Source organism: Rhincodon typus, chromosome 10, assembly GCF_021869965.1.
Source record: "Rhincodon typus isolate 14 chromosome 10, sRhiTyp1.1, whole genome shotgun sequence".
In the NCBI taxonomy this organism is placed as follows: domain Eukaryota; kingdom Metazoa; phylum Chordata; class Chondrichthyes; order Orectolobiformes; family Rhincodontidae; genus Rhincodon; species Rhincodon typus.
The window spans coordinates 71,121,192-71,148,071 of NC_063341.1; the positions used below are offsets into that span (position 1 = coordinate 71,121,192).

Below are 26,880 nucleotides of genomic sequence, written 5' to 3' on the forward strand. Positions count from 1 at the left end.
TTTGATAGAAAAGCAGAGTTTTCTTAAAAAATAATGCTTACACTGGCTCCCTCGGTTAAGCAACACCTTGCTTTTGGAATTTGCGTCCTTGTTTTCAAATCCTTCCATGGCTTACCCTTAGCTGTGTATCTCCTCCAGCCTGACAATCTGACAGGATATCTATAATCCAGTGATTCTAGCCTAGGGTATCCCCAATTTTTGTAACTATACCATCAGTTGTCATGCCCTTTTGCTCCTTCTCTAAACGTTCCTGCTGCCTTGCTCACTTCCCAGAAGACATTTAAACCCCATTTAACCAAGTTTTTGGTCATCTGCCCTTATATCACCTTATGTGGCTCAGTGTTAAACTTTGCTTTATAACATTCCTGAGAAGGGCTCTAGGATATTTTCCTTGCTAAAATGTGTAATGTAAATACAAGTAGCCATTGCAGCCAATTGCAATGATTTTTCAATGGCATTAGTGAGGCATATCCTGAGGGAGAACCAGAGATCGTATGGAATCATGAGGAATTTTGGTCTCTTAAAACTCAGCCTGATGGAGCTTGGATAAAACCTCCATTGGACTTTACTGAAATTAGCTGGGGTTTCCCTAACTTCTGTCAGCAGTTCATTTTACCAATGGTTAAAGGAGGCAGTACTTAGTAGGCTGCAACATAGTGGGCACTGAGCTCTTTTCGTGCCACAAAAATTTAGGGCTAAGCAATAAGATCCCACAATGGGTAACTAAATAGAACAAACAGAATTGGTGGCTCTGTGACAGGAGAGAAGGAAACATGAATGAGAAAACAAAGGCACATTCTTGATTTCAATTGCCAGTCACATTATTACTGGGGAGGCGATGGCCTATTGGTATTGTCGCTGGACCGTTAATCCGGAGACCCAAATAATGTTCGAGAGACCCAGGTTTGAATCCTGCCACAGCAGATGGTGGAATTTGAATTCAATAAATATTAGGAATTAAGAATCTAATAATGACTGTGAATCCATTGTCAATTGTTGGAAAGACCCATCTGGCTCACTAATGTCCTTTAGGGAAGGAAGCTGCCATCCTTACCTGATCTGGCCGACACGTGACTCCAGACCCACAGCAATGTGGTTGACTCTGAACTGCCCTCTGGGCAATAAATGCTGCCTAGCTAGTGACACCCTCATCCCATAAATGAATAAAAAAAATTACTCACTGTGACCTACGAATGGTTCTTTAGTAATATTTTAACAGTTTTGAGTCACCTATTATACAAGTCGAGTGGCAATGTGAACAAAATACTGACAAGAACTTCTTCAGGAAAAGGGCCAAAAAGCACTGGTTACTCAAAGAAACCTTTCTCACCAGCCAGTGTAGTATCACTGGAAGGGTTCAGATCCATGACTGAGATTCAGGCCAGAATGCAGCCACCAACCCAAAGTAAACACCCTCTTTCTCCCTGTCTCATTTGCTTTAAAGCTCTATATCTATCATGTTCCCACTGTAAATGAAGGTCATCAATTTGAAACGATGGCTGCTTGGTTAACACCACAGATTTGCCTGACCTGCTAAGCATTTCCTGATATTTTATGCTTTTATTGCAGAATTTCTGTGTAAATGCAGGCTGGCTGTGGATCAACTTAACCTCTGGGGTATAAAAAAAGAGTATCGATGAAGCTCCCTTAAATCGCAGGAAAGTTGACATTATTAAAAACAATAAAGGGGAAACAACTGCTGCTGAGTTCATGTTATTTCTTTTATTGAACAAGAGAGGCAGTCACTATTGCTATACAGCATTAAATGACTAACAGAATATCTTCCACTTATTATGCATTCCAACCTTACTTCCACAATTCTGTACTTCTGGGACAGTCCAGCACATTTTCACATTGATGATTCTAATGTCACAAACATAACATGCACAGGTGTACGGGAACGAGTGCTTCGTTCTAAGAGTTGAGGGAGCCCGATTCCGCTAACTGCGATCATTGTATAATTACATTTGTCAAGGTATTCTTGTACATTCCTTACACAAGTTTTTATTCGTTGCATTTTTTTTTAAAAACAGTTAGTTAGAGTCATAATTCCTTCAAAGTGCAAGTTCAACTTAAATCAGCCACAGTCAAGATTTACATGCACATTTTAAAAAATAAATTAATACAAAAAAGCTCAAGGGAAAATCCTGTTAGAAACAGAAAAGTCACATTCTGGCTAATGCATGGTTTTAATTTAATGGAACATTCTTTCGAGGCACATGCTAAGGAGAATGGCTTCAAATGAACAATTCAATTAGGTTGTGGTGCAAGAGCAATTAGTCAGTCCAACAAGCTTTGGACCATTTTTGTTTACATAACTTTACCCTAAAGAATAATTAGCTGCACTTTTAGTGGAATACTCCCAAGAAGTTTGACAAGATTCACATTTATCAGTCTAAACCCAATAGAGGCTCCTTTGGTTGCAGATTAAAGTTTACACCGTTACTGTGATGAGAAATTTCTCTTTATTGGTCCATGCAGTGGGAAGCCCACAGATTAATGACAATATCATTGAAGTTTATTTCAACCAGTTGGCAGTGACTGGGTTTTGAGAGTCACAATGCTCCAGCCATCAGGGTATAGCGCAGGCTTGTGGGGTCAACTGGCCTTTTTAGTGTCTGTCACCTCTGCACATTCAGTCCCAGAGATGATAATGAAAGCTGGAGATAGGAGACTCTCTCATTTGTGGTGTTTAGAAACAACGTTCAGGGAATCAGCAACGACAGGATTCCAGTTGCAACACAGGACTCAAATCGTGGGAGAATAGATCAAGAGAAAATTTTAGTGTCTGTCGATTACACAAAAATGTTCTGCTTACAGTGAATTACTTTTGGAGGGAATTGGCTCAATGTGGCTTTTCACACAGCAAGAATCCAGAAAGATCAAATCGAACATTGATGAAACTGATTGGGTCTGGATCCCAAGAAAACAGTCTTGCTGAAATACTACATTGAACTCATGCCTACCTACACTAAAGATACCAATCAAACATTTTATCTGAGATAACGAGGTGTAGAGCTGGATGAACACAGCAGGCCAAGCAGCATCATAGGAGCAGAAAGGCTGACGTTTCGGGCCTAGACCCTTCATCAGACATTTTATCTGTGTCACTTATAGACTGGGTGTAAAGTTGGCTGAGAGACAAGGGACCAATAGTAGTGATGGACAGTGGTTATATTGACTGAAGGAAATATATAGTGTGTTTCCCAAAGGTTTGTACTGCAATCACAGCTCATCTTGATCTCAGTTAATAAGTTGGGCTTAGCTGTATAGGGCACAATATCAAAAGCTATAGACGAGACAAAACACGGAAAGATTGTGAACCGTGAGGAGGACAGTGATAGTCTTGGAGGAGGACACAGGTTGTTGGAATAGACACAGCAGGTGAAGTTTGATGCAGAATAAAGTGATAACTTTTTGGTAATGATTCCTTTCTGGGGAGACATGATGTAGTGGTCATCCAGAATACCAGGCTGTTCTGGGGACATGTACTCAAATCTCACATTGATAAATGATTAAATTTAAGTTCCATGAAAATATGGAATAAAAAGGCAGTCTTATTGAGGCCACATAACCACTGCTGACTGTCATACAAATACATCTAGTTCACTAATGTCTTTTAGGGAAGGAAATCTGTCATCTTACACATGAATCCCAGGGGTCAGTCAGCTTGTTTGCGGTACAAATTCTCACACCAGCCGAGAATACCCTGAAGGAATCTCCTTCTCAACTCCGCCCCTCATCTGAGGCATGGTGACACTCAGGTTCTCTCTCTCTCTCTCTCTCTCAAGCAGCCCTATGGTGTGGTAAGACTATGGCAACTTCACCTTTTTACATGTGAATCCAGATCCACAGCAATGTGGTCAATTCTCAACTGCCCTCTGGGTATTTAGGGATGGGCAATAAATACTGACCCAGCCAGTAATGTCCAAATTCCATGAATGGATTAAAACAAAGAGAGGCTATTTTAAAGGCCAGGATAGTGTAAGCTTTTTTAATCAATTTGTTTTTATCCTGTTCTTTAACAGTTCATGCACGTGTCCTCAGGTCTCTCTCTATTTTAGTTCAAAAAGAGAGAGAGACCTGAGGATACATGTGCATGAACTGTTACAGAACAGGATAAAAACAAATTGATTAAAAAGGCTTACACTAACCCGGCCTTTAAAATCAATGCACAGAGTAGAAAGGCAAGGAACATAATACAGTCCCAAGTCAAGATGTTGTGCTACTTGGGAGGGGTCATTTCAGGTGGTAGCATTGCTATGCATCTGCTGTCTTTATTCTTCGAGGTGGCAGAGGTCACAGGTTTGGAAGGTGCTGAATCTTGGAGATAATACTGCTGATCATGGAGTACCATAAGCATTTGTTTCAGTGGATCTATTGTGTGGCTTCCTCTTGAATGACATCTTTATTCCAAATGGCAACTGGTCTAAATGTTGTTGGAATTGCACTTATCCAGACAACTGGAGAGTATTTCAGTTCTGAAGATGGGTAACTGGACCCAATCTCTCCACAGATGCTGCCACACCTGCTGAGTTTTCCAGCAATTTCTGTTTTTGTTGGAGAGTATTTCCTTCCTGTCCTGATTTGTACCTTTCAGATGGAAGTTGGGGTGAGTTACTCACCATAGAATTCCCAACTGCTGACCTACAGCATTTACATGGCTGGTCTAGTTCAGTTTCTGAGCAAGGTATTGAATAAAGGGATTCAGCAATGGTAATGCCATTGAATGTCAAGAGATAATTGTTAGATTCTCTCATGTTGGAGATGATCATTCACGTGTTGCACCAATGTTACTTGCCACTTAGCCCAAACCCGAATGTTGTCCAGGTCTTGCAGCATGCAGGCACAGACTGCTTTCAGTATTGGAGGTCATAATCACAGAGTCTTGGTGCACAGAAAGAGGCCCATCATACCCGCACTGGTCATTAAGCACTTGTCTACTCATTTTCCAGCATATGGCCCGTAGCACTTCAAGTGACAGTTGTTACAAAACATACTGAACATCCCCTCTTCTGAACTTCTGACGAAGGAATGGAAATTGATGAAATAACTGAAGATGGCTGGGCCTAGGACACCTACCCTGAGAAACCTCAAATTCATGATCTGGGTCTAAGAGGATTCTTGTTCATCAGCCACAACCATCTTTGTTTGTGCTGGGAATGACCTCTACCATGATGTCCTTTGACAGCACACTCAAATCAAATGGTATCTTGATGTTAATGACAGTTACTATCACCTCACTTGTTCCCATTGGTAGAAGGGTCAAGAAGTAAGGACACTGTTTTAAGGTGAATTACAGACGAAGAAAGGCAACATGTGGGGGGAGAAAATACTTTTGATGCTGTAATTGATGTTATGAAATGTACAAAGTGAGGTGAAGGTGGCTGATTTAATTAATTTAACAGGGAACTGGATGAGCACCTGAAAGGAGGCATAGAATCATAGGCTGACAGGATAGAATGGGGAAGTGGAACTGGCTAAATTGCTTAGAGCATGCGGAAAGGGGTTCAGCTGGGCAGTTGGGCTCCTGTGCTGTAACCATTCTATTCAGTAGACAATACCCAAGTAGACAACCTCAGTTGTACGCTAGTTAGCCAGCAGACACTAGGGTTAACCATACAAACCCCTTTCTCATGAAGTGACAAAGGAGGCTGATGGCACCACCAATAATGTAGCAATTCAGTCATCCCAGCCCTGATTGTGTGTCGGGTCTGCAGACTGAGGTTTGAACTCTCAACCTATTGATTCAGAGGTGCGAGTACCCCCAACTGAAGAGAATCGACAGGTGTTCAGAAAATTGCCCTGCTTTCATTTAGACAGAAGCTTTTCAGTATTGTGAAAGCATAGTAAACAATGAAAGGTGATCAAATTTGGTTTTCAAATTTGTAAAATGAACACAGAGTTCAAATTAGAGAACAGATGGAAGAAATTTTGTCCACAAAAGACGGCGTGTTTAATACAAGTGTCTACTGAAGTAGTGATATTGAAAATAGGAAAAAATAAATATTTTAAAATTGTAGTAAAATAGGAAGAAAGTAACTGGTGTCAAACAGTTAGCACTGGCACCAATGCAATGGCTTTCTCTATTGCTTCTAATGTAGATGAACAATACTGTTAGTTAGCCTGTCCTCCACATTGCATTAAGCCTCAATTTTTGCAAGCTCTCCTGAGAATATTCCTTTAACAGCTTACAGTAGCATGGTCAATAGTTGTGAAATTGTTAAATTTTCATCTACAGTACAGTGCAAACAAAAAAGATATCAGTGCTTTCCTGAGTCAACTTAATATTAGCAACCCATTTCACACTAGTACACTTTTAGTGTGCGGGCCTTTCACAGATCAAAGCTACGTCACATACCACGAGAAAACACCTCCAAACTTTTAGGACAGTTTATCAGACAAATCAAAAACCTATGTCAAACTATTTTACATAACAGGGTTTAACTTTGTGATTGTCCCTAAAACACAAATCATTAATGCCACTGCAGAAATTGTTTTTCGAAAAATATATCACACCCTGGAATGCTTAGAATCCAGCATAATTCATCACAGTTGCAGTACTTTTAATATTTCCTTTGACATTATTGCACCGGACGTATTTCAACATCTATTTTCTCTTCTACACAAGATGTATCAGGATGGCTCACAGTCTGCCGCAGAGTGATTTCTGGGCCCCCTCCATAAATCGAACAGAAGTAGTTCCAGGTCTCTTCTGAGATCTGGCCAGAATCAGCTCCTGGATAAGAAATTCAAGAAACATGACTTCATGTCAGAACACAAGACTCCCTTAATGATACATGGGACTACTAATCCAGTAAAAAGGCACCCACCCAAATAAAACAACCCTAAACTTTTTCAAGATTCCTGGCGTTCACTAGGACAGGACAGGATTGGACTGGACAACCAAATCCTTCATGTGGCCTGGCTGATCACTACACTGTTCTGGACTCACTGCAAATCTGTCAGGTAATTTGCCTGCGTACTTCATTAGAATTAGTGAAGTGGTTGTTTTCGACTGGCACAGATTTGATGGGCCAAAGGGCGTTTTATCTGCACTGTCGTCCTCTGACTCTCTATGACTCATATCATAGACATTCAGATAAATAAAGACTGTGCAAAAGGCTTACTTCTTAAACAATTTCCATATTTACAATGAATGGGCAAACCTCATACTGTACAACAACTTAAGCATGGTGTTATAGTTGCAAAGTGCTTCAACTGAGGTCACAAAAATGAAATGCTACATAAATGCAAGCTTGTTTTCCTAGACTGCCTTGGATTTTAGACAAACACTAACTATCACCACCACCACTCCCACCACCAACAAGCTTGCTGACTGGCATGTTGCGTATTCAAAGTCACTTAATATTAACTCATAGATCAGTATCAGCACTATTTTACTTCCCCTCCCTATAATACAAAATGGATTTATTTAACAGTTGGCTCAGAGTTAGAAGAGCAAGGCTTGGATGTTCTGTAACATGCTGAATATATACATGTAATTCATGAACATGATTTCAAGTCTTTGTATTTTTTTTTTAATTCATTCATAGGATGTAGGCATCTCTGGCTGGGCCAGCATTTATTGCCAGTCCCCTGCTGCCCTTGAAAAGGTGTTGAGCTGCTTTCTTGAACCACTGCACTCCACATGCTGTATGTAAACCCACAATGTCGTTAGGGAGGGAATTCCAGGATTGTGACCCAGAGACATGAAGGATTGGCAATATATTTCCACGCTAAAATGGTGAGTGGCTTGGAGGGGAACTTGTAGGCGGTGGTGTTCCCATGTCTGTGTTGCACTTGTCCTTCTAGATAGAAGTGGTCATGGGTTTGGAAAGTGCCAAGGAGTCTTGGTAAATGTCCACAGTATTTCTTGTAGATAGTATACTGCTGCTAACAGAACATTGGTGGAGGGTGGAATGGATGTTTAAAGATGTGGTGACAATCAAGCAGGCTGCTTTGTTCTGGATGGTGTCAAGCTACTTTAGTATTATTGGAGTTACACTCATCCAGTACTCCACCACATTCTTGACTTGTGCCTTGTAAATGGTGGACAGGCTTTGGAGTTGAAAGGTGAGGTATTCACTGCAGGATTCCTAACCTACTCTTGTAACCACTGTATTTCTGGTCAATGGTAACTCCCAGGATTTGACAGTAGGAAATTCAGTGATTGTAACACAACAACTGAATGCCAAGGGGCAATGGCTGGATTCTCTTTTATCGGAAATGGTCATTAACTGGCAATTGTGGGGCACAAATGTTACTTGCCAATTTTCAGCCCAAGCCTGGATACTATTGAGATTTTTCTGCATTTGGATATCAACTGATTCAGTATGAGGAATTGCAAATAGTATTGAACATTGTACAGTCATTCTGACCTTATGATGGAAGAAAGGTCGATGAAACAGCTGAAAGTAGTTGGGTGTAGGGCGCTACCCTGGAGGAACTCCCACAGAAATGTCCTAGAACCGAGATGATAAATCTCCAACAACCACATACAGGTATAGATGTCAACGGCAGTCACTCTCACTTCCCAGTTCTTTTCTCCAAGACTTTTTCCAAGTTTGAACCAAGATTTTAATGAGGTCAGGAACTGAGTGGCCCTGGTTAAACCCAAACTGGGCATCACTGAGCAGGTTATTGCTGAGCAAATGCTGCCTGACAGCACTGTTGAAGACACCTGCCATCACTTTACTGATGACCAAGAGTAGATATTGCATTTGATTCCAATAATGGCTTTTAAGATTTTTCAAATATGAAACTTCAGGTCCTCAAGATATTTTTGGAGATTGTCATAAGAAATTTTGGGTCTGGAATCATTTTCCTTGACAATCAATTCAGAAAACCTACCCTAATAGAATTTACAACACTGAAACAGGTCACTTAGCCCATTTCCTGAGAGTGGTCAATTTAATTGTCTTCAGCATCAACCTTCACCTAATGATCCACAAAAGTCTAAAACCCTACTTTCTATCAGAATGTTCTTCTATTTCTTTCTCCCTTATGTATTTATAGCTTCCTGTTTTGGACTACCATAACCTGGAAACATTTTCTTCATATCTATTCTAGCAAACTCTATCATGTTTAATGCCTTTATTAGGTCACCACTCAGCTTTCCCTTTTCTAGGGATAACAGCTTCAAGCTATTCAATGTTTCCTTTCAGACTTTTATTATAATTAGAATTTTTTATATTTCCTCCAATCCCTTTAATCCACTTCTTAACAGATACCAAATCTACATACATTACCTCACGTGTATCAAAGTTCAATTCGAAGTATAAAGTAACTTCACTCCCTTTCTGTTCTATTAAGCACAATCTGTGCAAAATAAAGAATGTGCACATACCTTGTTTTAAAGACATGTGGTTGCTTTTGCCGACTGCTATCTTGGCATTGTCAATTGGACCAGGAGGCTCTAAGACATGAGAATAATTAAATATGTATTAAATCAGGAAAAACACAATTAAGATATGCATAATCACTCATTAACTGGCCGTTTATGCAAATGGTGCAAGATAGGTTTATCTATCACTGTAAATACATTTTGTAAACAGCACATGTTGCTTTTTCTCATTTGAAGTGAAGATAATTTTGTTCTTGAAATTGAAAACAACACAAGGGCCAGCTTCAACCAGATCGATGATGTCCAACTACAGTTCAAGTGTGGTAACTCAAAAACCCGAATACCTAAGTTGTCGAAAAAATTCATATTTATAGTAGTCAGCCACAAAATTTGTATATCTACACTTCAGTACATATCACAAATAAACCTGATTAAATTTATGAAGCAGTTATTTTTCTTTTAGCTTCCACGATTTCACAATTTCAATTAATATTTCAAAATGTTTGTTCCATATGTACTTATAAAAACACACTTTCTATTAGGAAAACTGCAAGGCTAAACTGAGAAATCCAGACACTAAACTCAGGATAACAAACAACTTTCTTGTGCTTAGTGAGTTACTTTATAAGATAGAATTTCTGCCAGGAAATACTTCCGTAATAAGTGGAGTAACTGCAGTCCAAAAGTCTGTGGTGCAGGTTGAAAACCAAATAGAGATGAGATAAAGCAACAAAGTTGATATTAAGATTTATTTTGAAATGCAAAAATTGTACTATGCAGAGAAGCCAGATGCAGCAAGTAGCACAGTTGAGCCCCTGAGAATAAACATGTTGAGATTATGGAAATTGCAGCCAGTCTGGATTTCAAAAGAAGTCAGGATATAAACAGTGACAACGTGAAAATATTCAAAAGGAAATTTCTGAAGCATATGGACATTTAGAACTTGGGCTTATCAACCAACACGATTATTTCAACTTGTAACTGTTGTTGCTCTGCATTTCAGCCCTTAAACAAGATCTCTCATTAATCCAATTTGGAACAGAAAGAGAAATGGATCCTAGACAGAATATAGCCTGGCCTCTATTATAGAAAGGATGTAAAGAGGGAGAGCAGAAGGTGCAAAAGAGACTTCCCAAACATGATACTGGAACTAAAAGGAAATACCATTCTGTAAAGGTTGAACAGGCTCTAGAAAGCTGAAGATTGAGGAACGACCTGACAAGAGGATTTGAAGATTATGAAAAAGTTGATAGAATATATGTAGAACAGATGGTTACACTTGTAGGTGATTCTCCAAGACTGGGGTTTATAAATGCAAGGCAGTCATTAAAAAATCTAACAGAATTTTAAGAGAAACCTGGAGTGGTAAGAATGTAGAATTCACTAATACAAAGAGTAGCTGAAGTGAATATCACAGATGTATTATGGAGAAACTAGATAACCATGAGGAAGAAAGAAATACTTGGATATGTTAGTAAGGTTAAAAGAGAGATGGACATGGGATACTGCACAGTATAAACAATGGCATTGACCATTCCTACACTGTGAAGACTTTGTAAAATGCTTGGACTGCATCTTCAATACGTGGCAGCCCTGTCAGACCAGATCTGTTAATCCATCGAGGGCAAAATCCTGGCCTGCATCCTCCTGAACTGCCTCTGCCCTGACGCGGAGGTTCACTCAGAAACTCAGTCTGCTATCGGGGGAACTGCAGACATGGGTCTTGACAGCTATGCAAATCCAAGAAAAACATCAGGAGCAAAACATAGAATGGCTCCTTACTTTGGTCAGGGCAACAAAAGCACTTTATTCTCTACATAATGAATTGTCCTCCAACCTCAGGATGGTGATGAACTTCAACAGGCAACTGGAGACACCTGCATGACAACATGACTACCGCTCTCCTGAGTGGAGGATGTGAAACTAACACCTTTTACATCCAGACCTGGGTCAAACAAGGTTGTGTGAATGGTTCCTGCCTTATTATTTTATCAAACATCATCTTTTACCTCATCCGAGATGACCACTCTGCGTCAGCAACCAAAGGGAAACTTTTCAATTTCCGGTCACTTCCAGGCAAAAATTAAAAACTTACCACCATCGGCTACCACAATCTTCAGTTCACAGATGACTGCTGCATGATGGCTCACTTCACACAGGACCTGCAAAGCATGCTTGACTTTTTCAACACCTTAAATATGATGCCTAACTTGTCCTTAAACATGGCTAAGGAGGTCCTCCATCAAACTGAGGCTAATTGAGAATCCCTGACACCATCTACGTAAATATGAAGTATATGCAAAATGTCCCAGATCTCGGCAGCTACCTCTGTGAAAGGGATTGCTATCGTTGAAGAAGTTAAACACCAGGTCAACTGTGCCAGCAGTACCTTCAAGTTGTGAAATGTCTTTGACAACAGGGATCTTTGGAGGTCAAAGGTCCTGGTATATAAGGCTGCTGTGTTGACAACCTTCCTCTACTGCAGCAAAACATGGCCCATTTACTGATGTCACATTAGGATCTTGAACGGTCTCCAGGACCTGCACCTAATGCCGAATTCTGGAAATCAAACGGGAACATGGATGGACCAAAGCAAGAATCGTCCCAGAAGGTGTGTTTACCAGATTTAAGCACTGGTCTTAAAATAAAGACAAGTCCGATGGATGGACCATTACATCTGGATGTGTGAAAACTGCCTTCCTTTTCTCTTCTTCTAGTTCTCCATTGGCCAACACTCAACACTCATTGGCCAAAGGAAAAGAGACAAGGTTGGGCTACAAATTGCCCTAAAGAGATACCACTGATTGACAGGAGAAAGCCACTAACTGCTTAGCGCAACATCTCCTCATCCATCAAGGCTCAAGCCACGACAAGGCTCAGTGACTTGACCGTGAAGTAGAAAGGCAGTGGCAGAGAAAGGAGAAGGAAGCCAACTGGGGCCATAAATTCCATTTCCCTATGCAATGTCAGCCTACTTTTAAAAAAAGACTCGTGGATGCAAAACTGGGCTCCTCCTTAATCTGAAGACTCACCTAGCCCGTGAGACATCATCCTCAGTTCTGAGGAACCATTGACGAGACGGTATGAACATGAAATCTGAACCAAACTGCAGACTTAGAGCGGACAGATCAAATATTCAACTGCATCAATGTAGATGCCAAAACCAGCTGCATTACAGCCCTGACCAGATGAGAGGTTTTCATTTCCACTCCTGTGTTTATATATTCTAATGCCAAGTTATTCTCAAAGCATCATCTACTTGGAAAGCAAACAGGAATTAAAATAAAAATTCTGGATTACAAATTAAGACAACTGCCAAAATAAGTCAATATTATATGCTTACCACATTATAGTTTACATACCATGTTCCTTGCCCTTGACAAATCCTTCCCATTCTCTGAACCATTGCATGCTAATACAGTAGATAACAGAAGGTGATTCTTCTTCCTGGAAAGCTTTGTTTAGCTATATTAAAAGGGACAAAGTTTCAATTATTTTGTTTGTCACACTTCACAAACTTGCCAAATGCAAGTTAATGCAATAGCAGCGTGAACTAACATAACATTAATTTAATAAGATAAAGAGACTTTCATTTATGACTTGAGGATGTTCCAAAGTAATCTACAGCCAATTAAGCATTTTTATAAATATCTGTTGCCATTGATGTAACAGAGGAAAATCTGCTGTCAATTTGCACACAGCAAGGTCCCACAAACAGTAACGCAATCTGAGCAGATAAGTGGTTTTGAATTAGGTTCGACAAGGAATATTTGCGGGCCAGCTCACCATGGAGAACACCTCTTACGAAATAATTCCACGTGATCCTAGTTTACCTGACAGAGCAGCAAATCTCATAAATATGCTCAGGTACGTCCACCTAGAGTATGCACTCAGTTCTCTGGAACAAGAAGTGAATCAACAGCCTTCTAAGTTATAGAGAGCTAGAGGCACAGCTGTCTATGTACATGTGTGCAAGTTGCATGTAAAATGTCAAATGTATTTCTTATGCTTGCCTGACTGAACTGCTTCCTACGTAATGGAGAACAGAGAAACAAGACGAGAATAAGTAGAAATGGTGCAAGACACTAGGCAGAGTGTATGGAGGGAAGTGAAAATCAAGTGTTTGGAATGGAGGGGAGGGAAGACAAATGAAACAGATATTTTGGGGAGAATTCAGAGTAGGAGGATGTGGTGCATTGGAATCAAGTGACAAATAAGAGTGGAGGATGCAAAGCTGTGGAGAGTTGTTTAGACACAATGGTGGCGGGAACAACAAACGGAATTCAAAACAATAAGGTTAAAATTGGTTTGTTGGATAGATTGATGGAATGGAACTCAAGGAGGATAGAAGTTATTCTTAAAATGGGGAAAGTCAGAAATAAACAGCTGCTTGCTAGTGCAGAACATGAAGATTGTTGAGAAGAGAAATAAGTCGCTGAAGGTTTTGTTCTGTACTTATCAAGACGAATGGAAGAATGCCAAACTTCAAACAATCACAATTTATACTACAATGGGAAAAGGTTCTGATGGGTTGCCAAGTTGACTCTGATTGGCACAGGCATTGCTTTAGAGAAACCAATAGGCTCACTTTGCAAATTGAAAAAAGGTTCAAGATTGGAATATATTTATTTTGTTTGCAGACAGTAGGCCCTCCATATGAATGGATGTTGCTTCTGAAGTGTGTAAATGGGCAGCCTTACTGATTATCTTAAATTAACTGTCAGCACAGCTATTAGTGCACTCAGAATTGTTGAAATTTGGCAATCTTGAGTTAGCCCTGCTGAGTGCAAGACAAAAAAGCTTTGACATCAAGACAAAAAGCTTTAGCAAAAACAAAAATATCAAATCTACCCTTCAGTTTAACAGACTAGTTTTGTGGCAACATGGCCTCCTTTAATGCTTCAGCGATTTCGAGATTTTAAAAATAGCATGCTATATGGGCACCTCTGGCAATGTCAGGATTCATTACCCATTACTAATTGTTCTGTGGAAATTAATGGTGAATAATCTTTTTGAACCACTGTACTTACTGATCAGTTCACCCACAATGCGTTCGGCAGTGTTTCCCTGCATGCAAGACACTCCCAACCTTCACAAGTTTTGATTTTCCCAGAACCCAGCAGATCAATTCCTCACAAATAAATGCAAAAAACTGTGAATGCTGTAAATCTGAAATTAAAAAAAGTGCTGGAGCAACTCAGCAAATCCGTAAGACCATTAGACACAGGAGAAGTAGGGAATTCAGCCCATCGAGTCTGCTCCACTATTCAATGAGATCAGGATTGATCTGATAATCCTCAACTCCACTTTCCTGACTATTTTCATAGCGATACAATCTATCAAGTTGATTCCCTTATTGATCAAAAATCTGTCCACTGCAGCCTTGAATATACTCAACATGCTGATTTTGACAGCCCTCTGTGGTAAACAAAATCCATAGATTCATTACTCCCAGAGAAGAAATTCCTCATCAGTTCTAAAATGTAGGACCCCTTATTCTGAGATTGTGCCCTTATCCTTGACTCATCCACAAGGGGCAAACAACCTCTCTGCATCTACCCTGTCAAGTCCTTTAAGACCTTATTGAGACACTGAAGGTTCATCTCTCTTCCTCTAAATTTCAATGAGTATAGGCCCAACCTACTCAACATCTCCTCATTACAGAATCCCACTATATCTTTTATCAGCCAAGTGAACCTTTCCTGGACTGCCTCCAATGCCAATCTATTTTTTCTTAGATGAAAGAGGTCCAAGACTGATCGCACTATTCCAGTTGTCGCCTGGCAAGTGCTTTGTACAGCTTTTACAAAACTTCCCCACTTTTATATTCCATTCCTTTGAAACAAAGGCCAACATTTTAGTTTCCCTCCCTATTACCCACTCAACTTAGATGCTACCTCTTTGTGATTCATGCATGAGGACAAATCCTTCTGTTGTGTAGCTTTCTGTGGTCTTTCTCTGTTTAAATAACATTCAACTCCAAAGTGCATAATCTTACATTTTCCCACATTATATTCCATCTGCCAAGTTTTTTTCCCCACTTGCTTAACTTCTCTATATCCCTTTGCAGACCCTGTATCTTCCTCACCATTTGCCTTCCCACCCAAGTGTAACCAGCAGCATCTGTGGAGAGAGAAACAGTTAATCCTGCGAGTCCTGTACAATTCGTCTTCAGAATTATAGGTTCCAAAAAAAAAATGTCATTCCAGACTCTAAAATTAACTGTTTCTCTTTCTCTCTCCACAGATGCTGCCAGGCCTGAATTTTTACAGCACCGTTTTTATTTTAGCCCAGATTCCTCTTCTATGTTCAACACCTCTATTGTCACACAACTCTACTAGTTCCCTAAAGTATTGCCAGAGCAATTTCATCACATTCAAATCCCTCAGTCTTGGACTACTGTTCAAACTATCAAAATCTCAGATATTGCCTTTTCTCCACTATTTCATTGAAGTTACCGGTAGAGCCACAGATTTTCTTACATGAGGACTGCTATACATTATTGTCAGATACAATTCAATGAAAATTACCTATCCAGTTAAATGGAAGCTAAATTCCACTAGAACCCAAAGCCAGAATCATCTGTTCTACAGAATTTAACCAGGCCAGATTATTGAGGAAGCAACTTGACAAAAACACAATAGAAACAAACACGTCTTTCACTTTCAATGAAAGATAAAAGTAACTTTTTAATGTCTAATCTGAAAATTACTCAAGCTTATTTCATGATCAAGAGCTGCAAATGGCATTTTTAATGAACTGAGTGAGTTCATGCACTTGATAGATTGTATCACTAACAGTTTATGTTTGCTAATGAACACATTTATTTTAAGAGTTCCTGTAGTTAATGATTTAAAAAAAAGTTAAAATACTGTGGTACAATTGAGAACAGTCACGCTATTTAATAGCTAGTTCAAAAGGGGGAGTGAAAACCTTTCCTCAAAAAAAAACGGTATCTGAAATATGAATACAAATGATTTTCTTGCCTTTTACTGTTCCCAAACGACATGATAGGAGAGGGCAATTCTATTAAAATTAAGATGCTTAATCTATTTTTACCAAGGTTAACAATGAACTATTAGTCTTGTGTACTTAAGTATACAAATGACACACAAACATGAAACTCCATAAAACAGAAACAAATCAACTTCATACATTATGCACAAAAGGTAATACGGTTGGAAATTTCCAAGTGAGGTGAGAGAAAAAAAATTGCCACAACCAAAAATATGAAATAAAAGCCAAATGTTGGAGATACACAGGTTGTATTCATAGCATAGCATTCACAACATCCCTACAGTGCAGTCAGAGAGGCCATTCAGCCCAAGTCTACACCGACTCTCCAAGAGCATCCCACCCAGACCCAAACCTTCCCCTCATTTCCCATGGTTAATACAACTAGATTGCACAACCCTGGACACTATGGGGCAATTTAGCATGGCCAAGTCACCTAATCTTTGGACTGTGAGAGGAAACTGAAGCACTTGGCAGAGACCCATGCAGACACAGGGAGAATTTGCAAAATCCAAAGTCAGACAGTCAGCCAAGGGTGGAATCGAATTGGCATTGAGAGGCAGCAGTGCTAACAACTGAACCACTGTGCTGCTCTATAGTCAGGTAGTACTGTCTACACATTTGATTCAATTTGATTTATTATTGTCACATGTGCCTAGGCACTGTGAAAAGTTTTGTTTTGCGTGCAGCACTGACACGTCATACCATACAAAGTGCATTATGGTAATAAAAGAGAGAGAGTGAAGAACACAATATTACAGCTGTAGAGAAGGTGCGGAGAGACAGAAATCAATATTAAATTTAAAATTTGACAGGCCCATTCAGAAGTCTAATAATAGCGGGGAAGAAGCTATTTACCAATTTGGACTGGATTACTGACTTCAACATTGTTCATGCAAGTTGGAAGCCATCAAGATCCCATGGTTAAGGCACTTAATACTTGTTCCCACCATAACACTCAGTCATTTTATTACCCTTTCCAAAGCATTGCTATTAGGTTCTCTGCTCATAAGTTCAAAAAGGCATCTGGACAACATCCCATTGTGGAACCATAGAGCTGTTCCTTCACCATCACTCAGTCAAAATCCTACAACTCCATTCCCAACCAGCTCTGTGGGTACAGAGATCAGATTGCTCTGTGGCATTTCAAGATGGGGTTCATCACCATGTGCTCAGGGGCAATGAACAACAAATGCTGGACTTGCCAACAATACTTGTATCCCATGAAAGAATTAGAAAAATGTTTCTTTTTGAAAGTTTACAGTAGAAGAGTTTCCATTTATCTATAACAGCTGACCCTTTTGACCATCACTTACAAAACATCTCAATTTGAATACTTCACTTTTAGTTCCAGGAAAGTTGATCTCTTAGTTCATTTTTTGCTTGTGTAAATTTGCTTCTAATCTTGACCTTTTCTTTAAAGGACTTGATTTGTGTAGTTTGACATGATAAAGGTTTATTCATTCACTTAAAGAGGTTAGGAGAGCAAGGATGCAATCCAGGTGCTTTGCAGTACAAAGTAACTCCATAAAGAGTTGGATAAACACCTAAAGAGAAACAAAATTGCAAACTGGAGGGAAAGGCAGGGGAATGGGACTAGCTCATTTGCTCTTGTGGACAGCCAGCATAGATACAGGTTTCGAGTTCCTGTAACCAATGTGATTCTATGAAAACGATTCATTACTAATTCCGCAACAAATTAACTCATTTAATTTTTCACAGATTCTGAGCATGGCATGAATTTTGGGACAGAAGCTCCCTCATTGTCAGTGCAGGAATGTATTTATTAAAAAAAGTCTACACCTGAAGCAAATCTCACCAACTCAACTTTTGACATGTGGATTGCCGCCAGCTTCAAGCAAGGATGAGCAGTTACATGCAGAGAGTAAACAAGCTGAGATTGTGATCTTCACAATCTAGAAGACTAAGAGGAGAGGCATTCAAAATTATGCATTGTTTTGAGAGATTAAGTAAGGGGAAATGTTCTCCATTCTCAGGAGGGTTGGTATTCAGAGGATGCAATTGTGAGATGACTGGCAAAAGAGCCAATGCAAAATTTTTGCAGAGGTAGGGGAACAACATGGGAGCAAAGCAAATTGGATAGCTTTGGCAAAGCCAGCATTGACATAATGGATTGAATGGCTTCCTCCTGTGTTGAAATGATTCCACTTTAGATATTCAGGTTAATTAATGATACCTGATAGCCGACTTTGAAAATTTTTAAATCATTTGTTCATAAATAATAACAATGGGATAATAACATCACTGAAATGTCATGACATTCCCATGTTATTTCTGTTTTTTCTCCCGGACACAACACTCCCCAAACAGCCAAAAAGTGTCACCACTAGCTCACACTAACAACTCTTAATTGTCTATTCTGCAGAGGCCCAAATGACCAAACCTATCTTCAGAAATCATGCTAAGGCCTTAACCTGACTTTGTTCCAATATTGTTGGATTAAAATGGAAGTAAAGGCGTTTTAGTGCAACCAAATAATCAACTAAAACAAAAAATTCCAAAATATTGAATGTTTTCAAGAAGGATTAAAAATTGTTCTTAGGGCTAAAAGGGATCAAAGGCTATGGGGAGAAAGGCAGGAACAGGATACTGAGTTAGACGATCAGCCATGATCACACTGAATGGTAGAGCAGGCTGAAAGGGCTTAATGGCCTACTCCTCCTCTTCCTATTTTCAATGTTTCTATGTTACAGATTTCAATAGTTGGTTGAACTCATTGAAGAAAAAATGCAAAACAAAACCATAAGATTTTGAACAAGGCATTTGTTTCCTTACTCGTATAAACATTTCCAGTTCCACCTTCCTTCTCTTTTCTACTTTTTCAATCTCGATCTGGCAGGTTTGGCAGGTGTAGAGATGATTGACAGCTGGCCCCCCTCCATACCTGTCAGGATAGCAAAGCAGATAGTCTAATTTCCGTAAAACCTGTATTGCTACATGTCAAAACAAGGAAGGAAGGAATAACTTCCATTTATATTGAACTTCAGAACAGGCCTAAAGTATTTTATAGCCAATTAAGTACTTTTGAAGTGTTGCAATCTAAGGAAATAAGAGAACACAAGGTCCCACAAACAAGGAAGAATTAATTGTCAAGTTAACTTTTAAGTAATAAATGTATGCTGATAAAATGCTTCAAGGTGCTACACAGAAGGATTAAAATCCAACACCGAGCCAAAGTGATACTAGTGAAGATGCCAAGAGTTTGGTTGAGGTAGGTAGGTTTAGGAAGAAAGATAGGTGGTAGCACAAAGAGGTTAAAAAGGGAAATCCAGAGGGAAAGGGCTAGCCAGCTGAAGGCAGAGTCAGCAAGATGGAGCAATTAAAAATCAACACTTAAGAGACCAGAATTAGATGATCCTCAGCAGGCCAAGGCTGGAGCAGAGCAAGTCAGAAAGCACAGGCTTTAGGGTGGATGTGTGGAAATGGGTGAGTAAGACTTGGCACAAGTAACAATATGAGCTTTGTTTTGGATGACATTTTTATGGACAGTAGAATGAGAGATCCCAGATAGAAGTGGGTTGAAATAGTGAAGTTTCAAAGTAACAAAGACAGGGATGAGGGGATCAGCTGATGATCTGACGCAAGGTTTGGGAGGGTGGATTTAGGCAATCGTGAGTAGCTTCAGGGAGAAGTTACAAATGCACATTAATACATGCTTGCCAATTTGACTTTGAAGTAGCATATTTTAAATTGTATTTGCAGGTTATCATACAACGTTCGAAGTGACTGCAGCCAACTTACTTAGCAGCTGGATTAACTTCAATTACTCAAACCCCGAGAGTTACCATCCCTTAACAGCAAAAAGAAATCTAACTGCTTCAGAAATAAAACCAAGGTTTTTAACATTGCAAACAATAGTGATCCGAAATTAAATGCAATTTTGCCTTCCATTAATTTATTTTGTGTTCTTCTTTGAAGGGTCATAATAAATTTTGAAGTAGATTCCACACTTAGCTTTTCTCTACCATGAACTGTCTTATAACTCTAATTTTATTTTTGTTGAACCAGACCAATTTAGTGGGTCAATATGCAGCATAAAAGATGGCCCCAGGAGGTGTCTCACAGCAGCAAAACTGGATGAAAATTAATACCAAGTCAAAAGAGGGAAAAAAAGCAAAATACTGGGGATACCGAAAATCAGAAATGAAAATGCTGGAAATACTCAGGCAGGTCTGGCAGCATCCGTGCAGAAAGAATCAGAGTTAATATTTTAAGTTGGAAATGACTTTCCTTTAGTATCAAAGGTGGAAATGTGGAGGGTTTATGCAATGAAAGGGGAGGGAGGAAAGGAAGGATGAAAGGGAAGACGGAAGGGAAGACCTTAGGTAGGGTAGAGGGCGAGAGAGATTAAATGACAAAGTAGTCATGGAACAAAAGTGGTGGGCGCGTGGAATGCACTGCCGGCAGTGGTAGTGGAGTCAGATACATTACAGACATTTAAGCGACTCTTGGACAGGCACATAGATGATAGTAAAATGTAGGGTATGCAGGGTAGTTTGATCTAAGTAGGACAATAGGTCAGCACAACATCGTGGGCCAAAGGGCCTGTACTGTGCTGTATTGTTGTATGTTCTTTGTTCAAGAGGCAAACGGAGAGGTTCGTGTAATGAAACAGTATTGTTTGACAGCTGCTTACCGTACACATTGCCAGGAAATCAAATATAATTGCAGATACCCTGTCCTGGACTTAAAGTGAACCACTTAGAACTAAAGAGATAACATTGATCAAGGCTCAGAGAATGAAAGTGTTATATTTAATAGTCTGATTCAGTCATTCTCAAAAGAAACACTGTCAACAGCACGAAACCTTTAGTTTTGAAGAAAAACCATATTCAGTTTGATATGTTAATGCTGTTTCTCTGAATAAAGTAACTATTAGGTAGATCCAAGAAGTAGATTTAAGTAGTGTTCGCATAAGAAAAGATACAAATTGGAAGTGGTCAACGTGGAGATCGTAACCACTTGGGTTTGATTTAAGAAGAAACTAGCTTGACTGACTGTGTTTTGCTCCATTGGTGGAAGCCCGCTCTTAATGAAAACATTGATGCACACAATTTGGGTGGGCCAGTCAATGGTCTAAACGAAAAGAAACAAGATCATTGACGCACCAGATAATTTGTGACACAATGCAAATCAAAAGACACATTTATGTACATCAGCTGCCAAAAAAGTCTCACCAGAGAATGCAGGAATTTGAAAGAAGTAACAACAAGTTCAAACACGAGACTATAAAATGGTACTCTGGTTATGGAGGGTTATGTCATCCATTATACTCGGCACCAATCTTTTAAAATTTCTATAAAGATGGAATTGTCAGGCATTTGCAAAAATAGAAAATCAATACCATACACATACCACATAATAATTGGATATGTGTATCAAATTCCACTTTAGCAGTTCTGATTTTGAATGTTTACAGGATGCTCTTGTGCAACTCCAGGATCGAATGTCATGATTCCATTTATACACGCTTTTCTTTTGCAAGTATGTGTTTACCATGAAAACTAGGGACCTTGTGAAATGCAAGTCTGAGTTGCCATTCAGAACATGTGTTGTTATTAGGGGAAAGATTATCTAAAAGTTTACCTCCCACAGAAGGAAAGGAAAAGGAACAGGTGCCACATTTCTTACCTGCTGTACAGATAGTCCCACACATTCTGAGGCAACATCACAACAAGCTCATCAATGTAACTGGCCTTCTGAGGTGGGACACCTGTAACAGATACATTTCGTTATTAGAATGTTGTGTCGATTTTCCAGCATGGCCTATTTCTATGTTTCTTTAATGCGAAGTATTCAATAAGAAAACTGCTTATAGCAGCAATTTATTCTTTAGTGATTGCCTTCTTTCCTTCGTCTTGAAGATGTTGACTCTTTGCTGGGGTAAAGTTCCACAAAGAGGGGGAACCATTTGGTTTCTAAAAAAAGAAATAACTGCAGATGCTGGAAATCAGAAACAAAAACAGAAGTTGACGGAAAAACTCAGCACGGCTAGCAGCATCTGCATAGCAAAATGAGAGTTAACGTTTCAGGTCCAGTGACCATTCTTCAGAACGCACTATTTGGTATCTTGCACAGCCAAACCTAATGTATTCTGACATTTGCATCTTCTTCAAAAAGGTCACTAATAGATAACTATTGGGAACAAGTTTCACCTGGCAATGCTGAGATTAATTTTAACAGAAGCTTCAACTGCCACCAGGGATGAAATCAGCCATTGCTACATAAAGCAGGTATTGCAGCTAGGAACTGTTACACCAAGCCTGACCCCGCCCCCATGTGGTTTCACAAACATCCAATTAATCCATCCATCAGTTGCTTACAGTTGGTTGAATGTATCTCAAGTATCACTTTACCTCCGTGAGCACAAAGGAACTCATTGTTGCTAATAGGACCTGGCTCAGCAAAAGTCTTGAATTTGTTCAGCCACTGACGTGATATGTAGAACTGAAGCAGACTAGGTTCCATCATATTCAGTAGATGAGCAACTCTCTGCCTTTCTTTCTGCATCTCCTCACTGCTTTTTCTGTGAAATAGAAATGACAACACAATGTGGCATTGAAAATCTACAATAGCTGAGATTCCTGTTGATCTCGTTGCACACAGTCATTGCATCCTCTCCCTGTACTGTTAGCACCAATATTGATGGCATCTGAACCAAAGCACTTTGAAAAAATAAATCAGTTCAAATTGTCCTACACTGAGCAAACCACTATCAGGTGTCATCATCATAACAGAAACCTCTCCCATAAGAGGATTTATAACTAGAGGAAAGTTCATGCAACCATACAGCATGGATGAAGGCCAAGTGATTCATTACGCCTGTGCCAGTTTTTAGAAAGAGCTATTCAATTCTTCCCACCGCTCTGCCTTTCACTACCACACCCCATAAATATTCCCTCTTCTACTTTCCCTTTTGAAATTTACTACTGAATTTGCTTCCATCCACCTTTCAGGCAGTCCATTTTAAATCACTGCATTTTTAAACAAAATGCTCTTTTCTTTGCATCCTTCCTGGTCTCCTCTATACCCTTCCTTGCAACGTCCTCTTCCCAGTGCTCAAATCCTAGCGACATCCCAAATGGGCAGAATGAAAAAATAAAAGGAGGTTTACATTGATAGATTTTCATTAGCACTTATTTCTGCTTCTTGAGCAAAATATTCAGACTACATTTCTGTAAGACAGGAATAATCAAATTCAGAAGGAAAGAATAATTGATAGTTTGTTATGATCCCTGTGGGAATTCACTGAATGATCCTGTCATGAAGAAATTACCAGCAAGGTTTACTGATTACAGTTTTTGCAGTTTTTATTTTAACATGAATCAGAATGACCGCAGTAATTGCCGTCTTCTTAAGTGAATAAAAATGATCCCATGATATTTGAAGATGAGCAGATACATTCTCCCAGGTTCCTGACCAATATGGATTGCTCAACCAGCACCATAAAGAAATTATTTAATCAATTATCTTATTGCTGCTTGTGGGAACATGTTGCGCACAAACTGGCTGCTATGGTACCTACATTAAAGCAACAGCTACATTTCAAAAGTATTGCACTGGCTCTGACGTGCATTGGGACATCCTGGTGAAAGGCACTGTATGAGGGGGCTAGTTCTTTCTATCAAAGTTATGTTAAAGGGCAAGTTCCAATTACGAGGTGCCCTAGTGTTGTTTAATTTTCTTAAACATTACACTGAGAAAGAGCATGAATGTGTGCATAATATTTCATATACAATGAAATACTTTTGAAGTGCAATGACTTCTATATAGCAGTAACCATTTTGCATACACAATCGCACAGATAACAAGGGAAACAGATCATCAATTTCACAGCTTTGGGGACTCTGATCGAAGAAACGATGCTTTCCAGAAGATGAAGCCTCTACCCACCCCTCTTCAGACTGAAAATTGAATCCTTTGATCAGAGTCCCCAAAAGCAGTGAAATTGATCATCTGTTCCCCTTGTTATCTATGGGATTGTGTATACAAAATGGTTACTGCCTATATAGAAGTCACTGCGTTTCTGGACTACTGCTACACAACCAAAGATGCCTATCGCTCAATCCCCTGCCCACACTTCGGAAAATCCGACCACAGCACTGTGTTCCTCCTCCCAGCTTACAAGTAGAAGCTGAAGTAGGACAATCCTTCATGAAAAGAAGTACAGTGCTGGTCTGAGGCAGTGGAAGACCGTCTCCGGGACTGCTTGGACTCGGTGGACTGGACCACGTTCAAATGCTCAGTGGAAAACCTTGACGAGTATGCCACCATCGTCACCGACTTCATTAACAAATGCGTGGAGGACTCTGTACCAAAGAAGTCAATCCGAGTGTTCCCCAACCGTAAACCTTGGATGAACCAGGAAATCCACTCCCTATTGAAGACCGGATGTGCAGCATTCAAGTCGGGTGCCCCGGACCAATACAGAAAATCCAGATATGACTTCCACAAAGCCATCAGGGAGGCCAAGAGGCAGTACTGGACCAAGTTAGAGGCCCAGACCCACCAAATAGATTCCCACTGTCTATGGTGAGGCCTAAATGACATTACGGGATACAAAATGAAACAGTGTAAGAAAGCGGACAATGACACATCCCTCCCTGACACAAATAATTCTATGCTCGGTTTGAGCATAATACCACCAGCGTGCCCCGACATCCCCAGACCCACCTGTTCCCTCTGTCACTGCTTCAGAAGTCAGGTCAGTCTTCCTGGGAGTCAACCCAAAGAAAGCGATGGGTCGGATGGTGTCCCCGGCCAAGCGCTCAGAGCCTGTGCGGACCAAATGGCGGAGGTATTCACCGATATCTTCAACCTATCCTCCTACAAGCTGAAGTCCCCACCTGCTTCAAGAAGACCACCATCATCCCAGTACCAAAGAAAATACATGCAGCGTGCCTTAATGACTACCGCCCAGTGACTCTACTTCAATAATCATGAAGTGCTTGGAGAGGCTGGTCATGGCCCACATCAACTCCAGTCTCCCAACCTGCCTCAATCCCCTACAGTTTGCCTACCAACATAACAGATCTGCAGAAGATGCCATATCCCTAGCCCTGCACTCATCCCTGAAACATCTGGAAAACAAAGACACTTACATTAGACTCCTGCTCGTTGACTATAGCTCCGCCTCAAACACCATTATCCCCTCCAGACTCATCTCAAAACTGAGACACCTTGGCCTCAGCTCCGCCTTCTGCAACTGGATCCTCAGCTTTCTAACCCACAGACTGCAACCAGTGAGGATAGGTAACTGCACCTCCTCCACAATAACACTCAACACTGGAGCCTCCCCAAGGATGTGGCCTTATACTGTACTCCCTGTACACCAATGACCATGTTGCCAAATTCTGAACGAACACCATCTGCAAGCTCGCTGATGACACTACCATAGTGGGACGGATATCTAACAACGACAAGTCAAGATACAGAAGGGACATAGAGAGCGTGGTGACACAGTGCAATGAAAACAATCTGTCTCTTAATATCGGCAAAACTAAAGAATTGATCAGCAACTTCTGAAAAAAAGGAGGAGAACACACTCCCATCTACATCAGAGGAATTGAGGTTGAGAGAGTGAAGAGCATCAAGTTCCTCTGAGTGACAATAACCGACGACTTGTCCCCGGACTTCCCACGTCAGTGCGACAGTCAATAAGGCACAATACCACCTCTTCTTCCTAAGGCAGCTCAGGAAATTTGGCATGTCCATAAGGTCCTTCAACAACTTCTACCAGATGCACCAATGAAAGCATACTGTCCGGGTGCCTAATAGCCTGGTACGGCAACTGCTCTGTCCAGGACCCTAAGAAACTACAAAAAGTGGTGTGCACAGCCCAGGCCATCACAGAAGCCAACCTTCCATCCATGGACTCCATTTACATGTCTCGCCACCACAGAAATGTGGCCAAAGACCTATCGCACCCTGGTAATGACCTCCTACCAGTGGGAAGTCCAGGACAAGTCGTTGGTTATCGTCAATCAGAGGAACATGATGCTCTTCACTCTCTCAACCTCAGTTCCATCAGGCAAAAGATACAGAAGCCTGAACACATGCACAAGCAGGTGCAGGCACAGCTTCTTTCAGGCCGTTAACAGACTGTTGAATGGACTCTAGCTTCAAATAATGTAACCTGCATGCCTCTCAGTCCTTTGGATCTGTACATCCTTTGCTTGCTGTGATCTGCCTGTATCGCTCGTAAACAAAGCTTTTCAGCGTATTTCAGTACACGTGACAATAAAAATCAGTCATATTTTGTAAGCTTATCAAACTCCAAACTAGAGTTGTGGTATTTCACATTAACTGTGTCACAGTCAAGCTGCTTGATCTAGAGCTTCTACTTTCCAGTTACAAAAAGATAGTCTTGATCCTGCTGTGGTATGATATCATGGCCAAGCATTCACTTTGCTTTTTGCATGATATTGGAGTACCATAAAGAAAAAGACCATAACAGAAATGAGACAACAAGGTGCAGGGCTGGATGAACACAGCAGGCC

General features: G+C 40.2%; 1 protein-coding gene across 1 annotated transcript in view; it reads right to left on the reverse strand.

Annotated features, from left to right (window-relative positions):
- Positions 1 to 1,703: 1,703 nt before the first annotated feature.
- Positions 1,704 to 26,880, reverse strand: part of usp33 (ubiquitin specific peptidase 33) — a 114,794-nt gene continuing 89,617 nt past the window's right edge. The window contains exons 8-13 of the mRNA XM_048601551.1: positions 22,738 to 22,947; positions 22,013 to 22,094; positions 19,157 to 19,265; positions 12,709 to 12,811; positions 9,350 to 9,418; positions 1,704 to 6,739 (exon numbers count right to left, since the gene is read on the reverse strand). Coding sequence (XP_048457508.1) covers positions 6,585 to 6,739; positions 9,350 to 9,418; positions 12,709 to 12,811; positions 19,157 to 19,265; positions 22,013 to 22,094; positions 22,738 to 22,947 — 728 coding nt within the window. The 3' untranslated portion in view covers positions 1,704 to 6,584. The remainder of the gene's footprint in view (positions 6,740 to 9,349; positions 9,419 to 12,708; positions 12,812 to 19,156; positions 19,266 to 22,012; positions 22,095 to 22,737; positions 22,948 to 26,880) is intronic.